At 36.8% G+C, this 15,764-nt stretch overlaps 1 protein-coding gene across 4 annotated transcripts in view; it reads left to right on the forward strand.

Annotated features, from left to right (window-relative positions):
• Window positions 1-510: 510 nt before the first annotated feature.
• Window positions 511-15,764, forward strand: part of ACADM (acyl-CoA dehydrogenase medium chain) — a 32,896-nt gene continuing 17,642 nt past the window's right edge. Inside the window, exons 1-6 of one of the 4 annotated variants that reach the window (XM_069478089.1) lie at window positions 511-600; window positions 4,967-5,066; window positions 7,404-7,501; window positions 7,612-7,681; window positions 8,319-8,419; window positions 9,049-9,129. In XM_069478089.1, the coding sequence (XP_069334190.1) occupies window positions 571-600; window positions 4,967-5,066; window positions 7,404-7,501; window positions 7,612-7,681; window positions 8,319-8,419; window positions 9,049-9,129 (480 nt within the window). In that variant the 5' untranslated portion in view covers window positions 511-570. The remainder of the gene's footprint in view (window positions 601-4,966; window positions 5,067-7,403; window positions 7,502-7,611; window positions 7,682-8,318; window positions 8,420-9,048; window positions 9,130-15,764) is intronic. The other 3 variants (XM_069478090.1, XM_069478091.1, XM_069478092.1) reach the window with 3 other exon arrangements.

Genomic DNA, 15,764 nt, shown 5'->3' on the forward strand with positions numbered 1-15,764 from the left:
CATCGTTCCGCTTTAGAGCCACCGTTTGAGAGGAAAGTATACTTCGAATCCTCAAAGTAGAAACGACTTGGGTTTCACTCATTTCCCGGGTAAAGGTCAAGGCCGACTGCAGAGGTCGTTCCTCCCCCCAAGCCCCAGCTGTACCCTCTGGTCCAGATTCCCGTCCTGCCCCGCGCCGACACGCCAACCCCTCCACACACACCCCCGCCCCCCGCCCCCCCCCCAGCGCCCGCCGCGCGATGCGCTCCCCGGGGCTTCTTCTCCGCCTCTCAGCACCGCTCTCAGCCTCAGCATCTCCCGGAGAGAGGGAGACGTTTGAACTCAAACAAGCTTTTTCGGGGGCCGGCCGGGAGGGCGGCTAGACCTTTCCAAAGGTCGCGCGCACGGCGCAGGCTAAGGTCACGGAGCATGCGTCCGGATGAGACCACCCCCCCATCCTCCCCCGGCTGCCCTGCCCCTCCTCCCGGCCCCGCCCATGTGCACCCCGTCCCCGGCCCCCGACGGGCGGAGGCAGACAGTCTAGGCGCTCCGCAGTGCTGTAGAGGAGCAGCGGCCGCGCCGGGAGCCAGCATGGCTGCGGGGTTCAGGCGGAGCTGCGGGGTGAGAGGAGACCGGGACTGCGGTGGGGCGGGGGCACGGAGGTTGCGGTGTTTGGGCAGGGTGGGCATGGGCCGAAAACAGGTGCATCCCGGAGGGGAGGAAGGAGCTGTGCTGAGGAAGGAGCTGTGCTGAGGAAGGAGCCTGCCTCGGGGCGTCAGAGCCTGCCTTTCCGCTCTCCTGGACGCCGTCCGGGACTTCAGACACTCCTTGCTTTCACGCCTACCGCCCACCTCGCCACGGGACCCCTGTATGGCCATCGTCCTCCCTTCAGAATATCCTTTTTCTTTCTCTGGTCCAGAAACCCTCCAAATATTTCCTCCAAGAATCCCACTCTCCCGAAGTGAATCTGTCTCTGAATAGGTGTCTCGGAACCACGGGAAAAAGGGAAAAAAACGGAGCACCTGCTCCTTGGGATACTTGATATGTTTAATAGGTCTTAGGTTTTGTGATATGGGGAGATCGCTTCTTTGCGTACGATTAAAAAGTACAAGAAAAGTCTACTTCAGAACTTTCCATGAAGCCTGTCTATATATTCTAGTATTGTATCTTACAGATTCTAAGTATGTTTGTCGCTACATGCATTTTGGTATCTAAATATTCTTGAATGTTCACATAAGACTGCCATTTACAAGTCACTTAAAATTGGATTATGGTTATGTCTTTGACGAAAACACTGCTGTTTTAGAATTTAGGATAATTGTAGTGGATTGTTGCCCTTTTTTGCTGTTGCTGTTAATGGGCGCTGAAGGCAAAATTGGGGATTTTAACAATTAAAAAATTTTAATTCTGATGGGGGTGGGGGAAGGGCAATATACATAAGCTAAACTTTTGTACCCCCATAATATGCTGAAATTAAAAAAACTTTTAACTGTGACCCCAGGAAAAAAGACAGTTTTCTGAATCTCTCCAAGGAAGGATCTAGAAAACGCCGATCCAGAAAATTTATATCCCTTTCTCTCTTCTTTTACACTCCCATTGTTAGATCCGGTTCCCCTTGGCCCCAGGAACAGAGAGGCAGAGTCACTGAGGCTGCAAAAAGGCAAAGGAGTTTATTAACTAGCCCGGGGCCAGGGTCCAAATTCCAGAGCACGGAGGCAGTGGCCTATCCAGGAACTAGGACCCTGCCCTGGGGTAAAGGTTAAGCTTTTATACTTTTCTGTGTGCTAGTTTTCACACGACACGTTAGTCTGCACACGACGTACTAGTCTGCACACGACACACTAGTCTGCACATAACATACTAGTCTGCACATTATCCGCCTTCAGTTTATTTGTTCTTTTTTTAGAAGTGGCTGATCGCGTTGGCTTCTGGTTTGTTGACTCTAAGCTTCGGGCTTTTCGCGCTGGCGCCAGTTGTAGTTAACGTCATCCAGGGGAAGAGGAGGATCTCCGACGGGGAGGGGGTCTGTTGTTGCATACCTTTTAGTTTTGGGTTACAAGCGATACTGGGAACACACGCCCTGCACAAGCCCTTCATGCACTGATCATGTCTTGCTTTTCTTATCTACTTAATTGGTTGGAAGGCACCTGGACTCTCCAGCCCTTTATCAGGAAATAACTTGCGGTTACCTCGCCGGGGCTTTGTTTTCCTTTACTTTAGTGAAGCCTGCCATACGCTAAGCACCAAGCCAGCAAGCCATATATACAGAAGCAGAACTAGGCTTCTCACATCCAGGAAGCTTAGCCTATCATGGAGTTACCTTTGTTCTTATTTCTGTTTTTCATTCTGATTAACTATATTTATTAAACAACTAAAAGCAAGCATAGTCACAGAAGCGAATAGCATCAGTTAGAATCAAAGAGAGCACACATTTTCCTACTATCAATTCCTGTTCTTCACCATAAAACTAAGACTCTTATATTTCTAAGAAATTCGCAAAAGCGTTTAATTGTAGTGCTCCTATTGTTGCAGAACTGATACTTGATTAAATTTGCTGTCTTTTGGCTATTTGGAATTCTATTGTTCTGGGCAGAGAACCCAAAGTAATAACACCAATATGTGTATATAACATTAGGTTTTCAAAACATTATTTTAATCACCCCCAAATACCCAGTGAGATTAGCCCCATTTTCCAGTTTTGAATAGTAGCTATAAGAAGTTTATAACCTGTCCTAGGTCACAAAAGTAGTTGCAGAACCTACACTGAATTCAACATTTCTAACTCCAAATTCTGTGCTAATTCTGTATTCATTTCTAAGTCTCCTCTCTAACTGGCTAATATTACTACGTAAATAACATGTTGATAGCATTGTTCCTTTGCAGAGAACAGTGTACTTTGTTTTATATAACATGTTTTCCTGAAAATTCATATGTAAACTATTTGTGAATTATTTTAAATCCACGAAATAATTCCCTATTTAAAGTCTTTCAGCAGATCATTTTACCCGTTTTGTGAGTTCAGATTTAATAGAGTCACTTTTTTTGGTCTAATTTTTGTGGAGTCTTTCTCTTTGTTGTGGAAACGGAAGAGACTAAAGTAAAAGAGCAATATGGCTAGGTGGTTGATAGCATGGACTTGTGATAGTAAATGTTAGAATCCCGGTTGCACTAAGAGCAGAGTGACCTTGGCTAATTTTACTTGACCTTTCTGAGCCTCAGTTTCTTCATTTGCAAAATAGGAATAAAAATAGTGCTTTAATCCTAGGTTTGACCTGGGATTCAGTGAATAAACATGTGTAACGTGATTGTAAGCAAGAATAGGTTTGGTCTATGACAATTGGACCATGAGGACCAGAGAAACCATGTTTCATTTCTAAAATAAAATTAATGAAAATTGCAAAGAAAATGTGAGTTTTCATGCTCTGTAATTATCTTTTCAAAATTGTAGTATGAGTTATGTTGAGAGGGCTATTTAAATTATAATATTTGATACTCTATGTTGTCACTTTAAATGTAGGTAAATCTCTATAAGTTGAAATTGTCATCTACAAAGTGGTGTTTTCACAGATTTTGAAAAACATAAGTTAGATTCTAGAAGCTTTAGTATATTCAGCTTCTCTTTTCTCTTAGTACCTAAGCTTATTAAAATTGCCTTGAGATAGTTGCATCAAAAAATCTTTAAATTGTGTACTTTTAACTGTCCTCAAACTTTACTTGGGAGCAACATTGTGGTTTCCAGTTTGGTAACGTCAGTAAATGCAAGTGGTTACTTTTGTGTCCTTTAAACTGTCATGGATATAAAAATGGGTTGCAAAAGAACAGTATCTTCTGATTATACTGTTTCTTATATATCCTTTTGAAGAAATGTGAGTATATTTCAGATATTAAGCAAGTATATTTTAGTAGTTTAGAACAGGGTTGGCAAACTTTTTTTGTAAAGGGACAAATACTAAATATTTTGGTTTTGTGGACCATATAGTCTCTGTGGCAACTATGTAGATCTGTTGTAAAAGCAGAAACAGTATGGTGTGGCTGTGTTCCAATAAAATTTTATTTACAAAACTAGTGGCTGCCATAGTTTACATTGTAAAAATGCTTATAGACAACCACAGAAAATGTAGAATATGGTTTTATGCCAATTTGTTTTGTTAGATAGAGTGAGGTATCTTAGAAAATAGGATCTCCAAGGGGAAGGTTCCCAGAGGCATATATGGGAGGTCCACACAGGTATCAAAGTTGGTGGATTAGGCACCTCTTAAAAACATACAATTCCATCCTATTGTTATCTCCACCCCAGCTCTCCAATCATCAATGCCCTAGCAGCTTGTAGGAGAGATTTCCAAAATAATGGTCCTAAGTGTCTTGTATCCCTTGTTGTTTGTCCTAGAAATCTCTACTTCAGCAGTGCAGATACCACTGATTTTATGTCATTACTTTTTTAAAAAACATCTCTTCTATCATAGGTGATTAAATAACTGGCAATTGGCTTATTTAAGTTAAATTATATTTGAAGGCATTTAAATAATGATGACTTGAAAAACTATGCTCTTGAATATGGTCAAACAAGTTGCCATGTTCACTTATAATTGTTAGTATCCATTTATTTGACTGATGTTTAATTTATCACATTTATTTATTTTGAGACAGAGTCTCGCTCTTTTGACCGTGCTAGAGTGAGTGCGGTGGCGTCAGCCTAGCTCACAGCAACCTCAAACTCCTGGGCTTAAGCGATCCTACTGCCTCAGCCTCCTGAGTAGCTGGGACTACAGGCATGCGCCACCATGCCCGGCTAATTTTTTCTATATATATTTTTAGTTAGCCGGATAATTTCTTTCTATTTTTAGTAGAGATGAGGTCTCACTCTTGCTCAGTCTGGTCTCGAACTCCTGACCTCGAGCGATCCACCCGCCTCGGCCTCCCAGAGTGCTAGGATTACAGGCGGGAGCCACCGCGCCCGGCCTATTTATCACATTTATTTTAATAAAAGTGTTCTTTACAGGTCCTGAGAAGTATTTCTTGTTTTGGCTGGAGATCACAACATACAAAAGCTACGCCACAGGGTCAGCCAGGATTGGGATTTAGTTTTGGTATGTGTTAAATTCTGTCTTTTGACTTTAAACTTATTTTGGTGTACATATGAAGCTCTCTATATATATTTGTTTGGAATATGTTTATGAACAAACTTAATAATGTCTGTCAATGAGTAGAACCAGTCACCATCCACAGATGGTTAGTCATGCCCATTTTCCTGATCTTGTTTTCTTCTTCAGCATGCTACCCTATACCTTACATCTTTCTTAGCAGCATGCATACATTTATTTTCCTTCCCTTTTTCCTAAGTGTGTAGCCCAAAATAAATGATAAATTTACTGATAAATATGAATAATCTTCAACTTAAAAAATTTAATGCAACAAACACTACTTAAAACACTTACTAGATACACAATGCTAGGTGCCTGCTAATAAGCTAAAGCTTGTTTTATCCATAATATATCTGACCTCCAATTTTGGTACTGTTAGATGAAATTCTCAGTCCTGGGACCAGGGAGCCATGTGGTGGTGGAGGGAAAAGGAGTAAGATTTTCTTCCCCTTACTGTATAAAATGAAAACCCCAGGGGAAAAAAAATGGAAATTATAATCTCTGTCTTTGGTATTCTTGCCTCCTAAAGTGCTTTGTGCTTCAAAATTTTTACCTGTCCTCTAGTTAAAAACCTGTTTACTCAGTTCACCTGATCTGAGAAAATATTTAAAAGGCAGCTGAGATAATTAACTCACACCCAAGTACAAATGACAATCTCAAAACTCTCTAGAGTTATCATTTTTGGTTTTTAAGTGTCTTTTTTGTTTTGTTTTTGTTTTTACCAGAATTAAATGAAAAATTCCAAGCAGTGTGAGGATAGCAGTTTGGGACAGTGGATCTTCTTACTTATTCAGATATTAGCATTGATTTGGTATCTAGTTTTAGCTTGTCACAGGCAAATTCATACTCAGTAGTAAGAGACTAGCAGGAAAAATTGTGGTTTGTTGAGTGACAGAGGATAAGATTAGATATAAGTGTTTGAGAGGGAGATTGTGAAGCTCCAAGGAATAGGGATTGGATTACACCTATGACCAGTTGCAATCTAGTTCTTTATAAAATGGGGATAATATCTGTAACACAGGATTTCTTTGAAGATGAAATCATATGGTGTATGTAATGTCCCTAGCACATACTGACTAGATCAAAGTAGTTTCTCAATAAATAATAACATAATAGAGCCCTGTCTTCCCTTTATCCACCCACAATGTTTATATGGACTGGCCCCAATCTTAGAAGTAAAGTTGTGAAGTGAAAAACACTGGACTGAAACTGTAAGTATATTTCTACTGCTAATTCATTGTAAGACTACAGGGCTGTCATTTCCCCATACAAATGATTGTTATAGTCTTGCTCATTCTTATCTCTGTGCTTTTGCACTCATTCTTCTTGCCTGAAATAGCCTATACCTTTTTTAAATGTTACCTATTTTTTTTTTTTAAGGTGGGGATCACACTGTGTCGCCCAGGCTGAAGTGTAATGGTGCGGTCATAGCTCACTGCAGCCTCAAACTCCTAGGCTCAGGCAGTCCTTCCACCTCAGCCTCCTGAGTAGCTGGGATTACAGACATGAGCCACTGTGCCCAGCCTATATTCTTTGACGTTGGATGCAACCACATTAAAATACTAGAATAGCATGGATTTGAAAAAATGGAATTAGTGATCGGCTCCTGTCTTCAGCAAGCCGCCGTATTCATTTCACTAATTTTGTAACAACCACCCCTTATTTTATGTAAATGAATTGTTTGGACACCAATTAATAGCATTACATCAGGGTTTTATGTTGTTATTATCTTTTAAGAAACCACTTTTACCAGTTGCTTTGTGCTAATTTATAAACTGATCTGAGTTTAAAGAAGGAATAAAGTTAAAATTATGACCATGATATATGACACTTCGAAACAAGTTTTATTGCTTTATGGTCACTGAGTGTGTCTCATCGCCTTAGATAGATTCTTGAGATTAGGGACATGACTTATATATTAATTTCACATCAGTGTTAGTAAATATTTGATAAATCAGCTTAAGAACTAGTAATAAGTTTAAAAAATATATTTTTTACCTCACCAATTGAGAAAGAAAAACTTGAGCTGTACAAGTTTATATCTATTACTCATTTGTAAAAGCTGGAAATCTTACTTCCTTCAGCATTTCTATTGACATAGATTTATTTATGTTGTATAGTAAAACCTTGGTTAGTCAGAAAATGCATTGTAGTCTTTGACTTTCTGGATGATCAAGAGTTAAAGTCCCCATTATTAATATAAACTTCCACATATTACTGCATAGCACTTTTTTCTTCAACTCATTGTCCTATTTTAATATTTTCTAAATAACTTTCCCTTAGAGTTCACTGAACAGCAGAAAGAATTTCAAGCTACTGCTCGTAAATTTGCCAGAGAAGAAATAATACCGGTTGCTGCAGAATATGATAAAACTGGTGAAGTAGGTATATACATTTTAAAGAGAGAAAAGGCTTTTACTTTTTTAAAAGAGATTATATAATCAAACTGTTTAGCTTTTAAATATAACTAGGTTTTTTCTTTTTCTTTTAGTACCCTGTCCCCCTAATTAAAAGAGCTTGGGAACTTGGTTTAATGAATACACACATTCCAGAGAGTTGTGGTAAGCTTTCTTCACATTTTTAATCCTAGAATGCATATGAACAAGAAAAATTGTGAAACTCCACTTGGTCATTTTTTTCAAATATTTGTTGCCATTAAATGGCTTTCTACTTTTATCTCCCTGGTCAGGCTACAGTATTTCCCTGTTTTCAGAAGCCTTATTCTCTGCACTTAGAGACATTTTTTCCTTCTTACTGGTTCCAACCTTAACTTGATTTTAAACGTTGATAACTTCTCTCTCTAGAGTTAGTCAATTTGTTGCATTTTAATCCTACCTTCTATTTTATATTTTATTGAGACTTTTTGTGAAATGTCACTCATTTCCTCAGAGCCAGTTTTAGCAGAGTTGAATCAAGTTTTTACAAAAAGAAGTTGGAACAGGAACATAGGCTCAAATAACAAATAGAGAATTTTTTGAAATTTTTAAAACCTATTTTAGAGAGGTATAATTTGTTACTGTGCCAGTCACAACACTTACACATGTTAAGTGTAAGTGTTAATAACTTACACGTTATTTTTGCAAATTTGCTTTTAAAACAAATTGGGTCATATTGGAAATAATTGAAATAGTTTACCTTTATTTCTATCAAGATGCACTACATATTATAATGTGTTCTTAAAACATTTTGATGCTGTAGGAGGTCTTGGACTTGGAACTTTTGATGCTTGTTTAATTACTGAAGAATTGGCTTATGGATGTACCGGGGTTCAGACTGCTATTGAAGGAAATTCTTTGGGGGTAAGTTACTTAAAAAATAAATTGCCTAACTGAGCTGTTAATGAGACAGTTACTACTAGGTTAGGTTAGTTGGCGAAATAGTTTTCTTTAAAAGGGAGCACAAGATTTAGCAGTGGAGTCTGGAGTTCTGATTCCAAGGCTTAGTCACTGTGGCCCTGTTGTCTCCAGTACTTGGAATTCTAACTGTCCTTGTGAGCAAACTGTACGCTTTGGCTTTAGCTTCAGTGGCAATTCCTAGGCAAGGGCAAGGCCTAAATCCAGCATTCAGGAGCAGGAACAGGATAGCCTGCTGCCACCACTGGCAGTACTGAAATTTAGTGAGCAATTCTTAGGAGGCCTGATCGTATATACTATGTCATGTATCCTAAATTTAATTCCTTATTTGTGCATTGTACTATGTGTAGATTTTCACATATTATATTATCAACAAGTCCTACATATAACTTAATTTCATGAAAATACTTAGATTAGCAGATTTATTTCCTTATGGTTTTAGCTCTCTAACTTAAAAGTTCTTTGTACTTGGCTCTTGGGTAAAAAAATAGTTCTATTATTTTGAATTATAGTACCTCTGAATTATATATCTAATAAAAATGACTTGCTTTTTTAATGTCAATTTTCTTTGGTAGCAAATGCCTGTTATTATTGCTGGAAATGATCAACAACAAAAGAAGTACTTGGGGAGATTGACTGAAGAGCCATTGATGTGTGTGAGTATGTGTAGCTGCTGCTATATTTCACATTTAAGGGAGAACAAAGGTGCTATTTCTCCTTTTTAATCTCTATGTAAATATTGGGCGATATGGCATTGAGACAAAAGTTAGCAACATAGTTAGGTACAATGTTTCTGAGATGCCAAGAAAGTGTCATAATCATACCATTTATTTCCAGGAGAGAGATCTGTTTGTGATGTTTCTGGGGTACCAAAAAACTGTCATAAAAATCCCCTTATTTATATTCAGGTGAGAGAGAACTACATAATGGAGCATTCTGCAGAACTGAGTGACTGCATCAGGAAGTTCAGATTGAAAGTAGGGGACAATTTGTGTTTGAACTACCAGTGTTTGGAACTAGTAAAAAAACTAATGTGAACTTGTGACTGAAGATATCAACTTATTTGTTGAATGAATGAGTTGGGGAGAATAGTTATAAATTTTATTTAAATCCCTAAGAAAGCAACTGAACAAATTTTTAAATTGGATTTTAAAAAAAGATATTTTTATTTAGATAGATACACACACTGAGGTTCTGTTCTAAAACTTGTTTACCTAAACATTTTTACTTGCTTGTTTAATCAAACTGATTTGAGTCTGTGGTGTGACTGTGATATTGAAATATAGTAGATTATTATTAGTTTTGAGCTTATTGTGAGAATTCATCTGAAAAGAGCAGAAACTAATATTTGAAAATAAATGTTTTTTATTTATTTCAGATACCTAAATATTAGGCAAACTGCCCAATAAAGACATTTATACATATTTCCTAGGTAATTTGTAATTTTTTTCTAAATTTGTAACGTTTAGTCTAAAATAAGAGTTTAAACTAAACATTCTCAGTATTGTGTAAGAACCGTGTGAAACATATGGATTATTATTATTCCATAGCATATACTCAGTTGTCCCTCTATATCCACAGGGGATTGGTTCCAGGACATCCCCAACTCCCATACCAAAATCTGCAGTTACTCAAGTCCCTTATATAAAATGGCCTAGTACAGTCAACTCTTCCTGTCAGTGGGTTTCAGTCTGCCATTGGTTGAATCCCCAGATGCGAAACCTGTGGATGCACAAGGCCAACTATATAATAATAGAAATAGGGATGGGCGCAGTGGCTCATGGCTATAATTCTAGCACTCTGGGAGGCCGAGGGGGTAGGAGTGCTTGAGGCCAGGAGTTTGAGACTGGCCTGAGCAAGAGTGAGACCCTGTCTATACAAAAAATAGAAAAATTAACCAGGCGTGGTGGCAGGCACCTGTAGTCCCAGCTACTGAGGAGCCTGAGGCCGGAGAATTGCTTGAACCCAGGAATTTGAGGTTGCAGTGAGCTATGATGTAGCCACTGCACTCTAGCCTGGGTGACGGAGCAAGACCCTGTCTCAAAAAAAAAAAAAAAAGAAAGAAATAGGCTAAAAAATTAGAAGCATGGAGATGCTTAAGAGAACCTACCTTAATGTGTTGATAAGAATATCTGTAATTATATTAGCTATATATAAATATTTCTAAAATATTTGAGTCTTTAAAAGTAATTCAAGTATTAAATATTTGACAGTTTGTTTTTTATTAATAGCTTCAGTATATTTAAAAGTATATTTGCTATAGTCTTTAAGTTATAACTTCTGAGTCAAAAGTTTACTGTACATTTTCCTTCTGCATAAAAGCAAGAGAAGTACTCAATATATAGGGTCAAGGGTGAAAATGAAAATTGTAAATAGGTATATTAATTATAACATTTTGATTAACTTACACTGAGATTCAGTTAATTAAATCCCAATACATATTTTTTAGATTGTACTGCATAAAATACTGCATTTTATTTAAACTTTTAAAAAATAAAATTTTATAGCCTTTCCGATTGTAAAATAGTATAGAAAATTTAGAAATGTATAGAGAAGAACAAATACATCTATAATCCCTCAGATATGAAGTTAACTGATATTACTGTCTTATTGTACTCCCTATCAGATTTTATTTATTTATTGTTTTTTTGAGACAGAGTCTCACTCTGTTGCCGGGGCTAGAGTGCCATGGCGTCACCCTAGCTCACAGCAACCTCAAACTCCTGGGCTCAACCAATCCTTCTGCCTCAGCCTCCTGAGTAGCTGGGACTACAGGTGCGTGCCAACACACCCAGCTAATTTTTCTATTTTTAGTAGAGACGGAGTCTCACTCTTGATTGGGCTGGTCTCGAACTCCTGAGCTCAAGCGATCCTCCCGCCTCAGCCTCCCAGAGTGCTAAGGATTACAGGCGTGAGCTACCGCGTCCAACCCTTATCAGATTTTTTAATATATAAGTGTATTTTTAACAATTAGGGTCATACTACACATAAAATTTTATATCCTCCTTTAACATCATGAGCATTTTGTTATGCCCTACTTCTTTTTAAATGCTATATTACTATATAATTTGTTATCTAATGGATGTATCATAAATTATTTCACTATTCTGTACTGTTGAATATTTAAACTCTTTAGGTTTTTGCTTTTAAAAATAATGTCATGGTAAAAACGGATACAGAAAAAATTTATACATGTTTTTGGATTTAACTTTATGGTACAGATATATTTGTTATTATATGTGCATAAGACTTACCTGATCATGTGGTCCGATATACTCTTCCTGAGGAAGAGTACAGAGATAAATAAGGGCAATACTGTAATTTTTAAAATATTATTTAGTGCAAAAAAATTTTTAATCAAAATTATTACATTTATATACATATAAAATATTAGAATAAGAAAACATATTTCTTTTTTGAAGATTGGGTTAAATCTTAAGTAGTATATACTTAAAATATATGTAGTATTAGATAAATTAGAATCAAGTATTAGACTAGTCAAACAAGCTTGTTATGGACAGGACACAATAGAACTCATTTGTCCAAACATAGTCTTAGAACTCAGAAGTCTGTGTAAAAAGCCTAATGATGAAAACACTTGTCATAAAACCATGCATTTCCCATGGAGCTAGGAAATAGCTGGAATGTTACTGAAACAACATTGAACTCAGGGTTCCAAGACCTGGCTTCAAGTCTTGGTTCAGCCATATATTATAATAGCAGTGTGATCTTGTATAGTCACTTAACCTCAAAGTCTCTTCTGAAAACAAGGAATATGTTATCCAAAAGGGTTATAGCAAAGATAAAATAAGAAACTTATGTTTTTATAGGAATATCTTCACTTAGTTCCCCTTTTGCAAAAATAAATTAGAGAAATTTCTTTCATACCTAATGACCAAGGGAAACTTTGTTTGTCTTTCATTGCTAGTCATTCATTTGTTAATTTACCCAATTTCTGAGTTGACTGCTATATGCCAGACTTTGCTTACGGGCAGTTCACACTTATAACTAATATTGTATTTTTGTTCTGGTAAGTAGGAAGACTAGAGCCAGTTTTATAGTCCTCCATTAGTAATTATTTGAACTTCAACACATGTTGTGTTATATATTTTTCTTTCTAGTTTTATATTTATTTTCTCCTCACCCTGAATTCTTTTGAAACATAAACTACCTCAAGCCCTTTTAGAATGTTAAGGTCAAAATAAAAAACAGAGAATAAATGTAAAATTACTTTGTAAACTATACAAATATAAGATGGTGGTATCATCACTAATAAAGAAAGAGGGAGTGCTACACTCATTCAAATATTTGAGTAATTTGCCAGGAGGACCAAGAATAAAATAGTGAATAAGACTGGGCCCCTGCCCACAAGGAATTAACAATCTTATGGACCTTTAGATCCTTACCGAGAAGCTATTAACTTGTAATACATAAAATTATGCATAACAAGTAAATAGTATATGTGCATAAAACAATGTTGCTGATTTTGCTTGTCTTTCTAGTTTGCATAGCAACATTTAGCTATTGTAAGTCAAACTAGTTAGAATAGTGAGGATAACAATGTTAGGGACATTTACTATTTTATTAAACACTTAGTATTAGGCACCAATGATACTAATGGAATAAGTACCATTCCTACCCTCAAGAAACTCTGATAATAGCATAAGAGAGAAACACACGAACAACTACAATACTGTATGTAATACTATATAATACTATATAGTATGATAAGATAAAGGAATAAGTTATAATGAAAAAAAGCCTTCTACTGAAAGAGGGTTAGTAAAATTAAGTTTAATTACTAAGAAATGATCAAATAAGAAGACAAGAACAACTTTGAAGAACTCCGAATAATACACTTTGTTGTATATTATTTTTCTTTCTGGTTTTATATTTATTTTCTCTTTACCCTGAATTCTTTTGAAACATATAAACTACCTCAAGCCCCTTTAGAATGTAAGGTCAAAATAAAAAAAAATAAACAGAATAAATGTAAAATTGCTTTGTAAACTATACAAATATAAGTCATTTTGTGTAGGAAGAATGGGCCCATATACTTCATAAGCTATAAAAACTTTGCCTTATTATTAATATAAAGCAGGTCATGGTGGCACACACCTGTAGTTTCAGCTACTCGAGAGGCTAAGCTGGGAGGATTGCCTAAGGCCAGGAGTTTGAGTCTGCAGTGAGCGATGATTGTGCCTGTGCACAGCCACTGCATTCCAGCTTGGGCAATACAGGGAGACCCCATCTCTTCTTCAAAAACAAATAATGAAAACAAAATGCATATCCTAACATGTCATTCTCCTACATTTACAAAAACATTGAGTGGTTCCATGTCATCAATGGCAGCAGTACTTAATACATTTTTAAATTTGTGAGCACATTTTAGAATCTGATTTGCTTAGAAAAATGCATATATCCCTCACTTTTGCACATGAAGGTGTTCTGTGTTCCCCTGAAACCCATCTACTTAGTTCCTTAAGATTCTATGGCACAATAGCTTTAGTAAACTTTTGTTGAATGCCTAAAAGTATAACCTCATTAGCATGTCATGCACTTCAGCTTCCATGACCTCATCTCTGGCTGCCTCTTTAGCCTCATTTTGTGCCTTGCAGTTTCATTCTTTACATGCTAGTACTATATAGGGGTAGTTTCTCCCATACAACTGCTATTTCATTCTTCTGTCCCTTAGATCTGCTTGCCTCACTCTTACTTGTCCTTTAAGACTTCTCTCTTCCAGTGAGTTTTACTTCTTACTTTTCTGTCCAACCCCCTTACCACCCATCATCTCCAACCCCCTAGAGGTCTAGGTAATCATTTCTAATGTCCCTATATACCCTTACTCCTCTGAATTAAAATTAGTTACTAAGATTTATTTCTTCTTTGGAATATAATACTGTAAGGGCAAGGAACTTGCATCATTAGTATTCACAGTACCTGCAAGTCAATAAACTTGAATTAACTTGAACTACCTAATGCTTGCCTCCTACCACCCCCTTTACCATTACTGCTTAGGTCTTGTCACTCCTCTATTTAAGAGCCTTAAGAGGCTCCCCTGTTTCTACCAGATAAAATTTTATTTTATTTTATTTATTTTTTTTTTTTATCACTTAAAATTTTATTTGTAATCTAGACACTAGGCTAACCCTCTGTGAAACTGGTTTTAAGGTTAGAAAGTTCATTTGCTGATGCTGGCCTTTCATATTTACAAAAACTAAGAAAATGCTTTTTAGGGCCTTCAGAGGAAAAACTTTGTAGTGATTATAGCAAATCCCTTGCTCCCAAATTACTGTACAATCTCAGAGAAAAGAAAAACTTATCCAGGAACCTCAATTAGTCACCTTTAAAAAGGAACTTACTTTTACAAGGAAAGTCAAGTCACAATGGTAATTGTGTTTTTAAAAAGCAATACCAAATGTATGCATCAGGTCACTACCCTGCCCTTTTATGCTAACATTCCTAGATACAGAATTGATTTGCAAAATGATGCCTTTCCACAAGATGCTTGTTGTATTCTAAGGTAGGAGAGTGGAAAAATACATTTTTCAAAAATGGTTTTAACATGAAGCGAAACCCAAATGATTTTCAGATTAATAGCTCAGCAAGTACCTGACACAAAATGGGAGCTCAATATGTATTTGTTGAAAGATTGCCTATAAATATTTTAGACCAGATAAAATTTTAAATTCTTCATGTGATACAAAGGATTCTTGTCATCTGTTTCCTTCCTTTCTTTCCAGACTGATGTCCTACCATTCCCTTATGTGCACAGAGTTCACATATTATGAAACTCTGATACTTTCAGCATTATAAACATTGGGTAACCCTGCCTCTTATCTCAGTATGATTGCATGTGCTATTATTTCTGCCGGGAATACACCATTTCTCCTCTTTTTCTCTCCTCCTAAAGAATCCCTTTTCCTTTTTGAGACTTAATTTAAGCATCATCTCCTCTGCTTTCTCATGCCCCTTGTGTATGACTTTCATGCATAGACATATAATTACAATATAGTTATTTATCTCGACAGGTACATGGTTAAAATCTCTAGGACATAAGGTCATTCAATCCTGGCTTCCTCATCTACCAATCTAGTGTGGTACATAGTAGATTCTTGATAAATGTTTGCATGACTGTGGACATGTGAAATTGAATTTAATGAACTTGTTTGAAGATATCTAACATTTTTAAATTAGTATCTTATTTTTAATTATTTATTATAGAGATGAGGTCTTATTATGGTGCCCAGGCTGGTCTTGAAGTCCTGGCCTCAAGCAGTCCTCCCACCTT

This window comes from Eulemur rufifrons, chromosome 8, assembly GCF_041146395.1.
Source record: "Eulemur rufifrons isolate Redbay chromosome 8, OSU_ERuf_1, whole genome shotgun sequence".
NCBI classification, from domain to species: domain Eukaryota; kingdom Metazoa; phylum Chordata; class Mammalia; order Primates; family Lemuridae; genus Eulemur; species Eulemur rufifrons.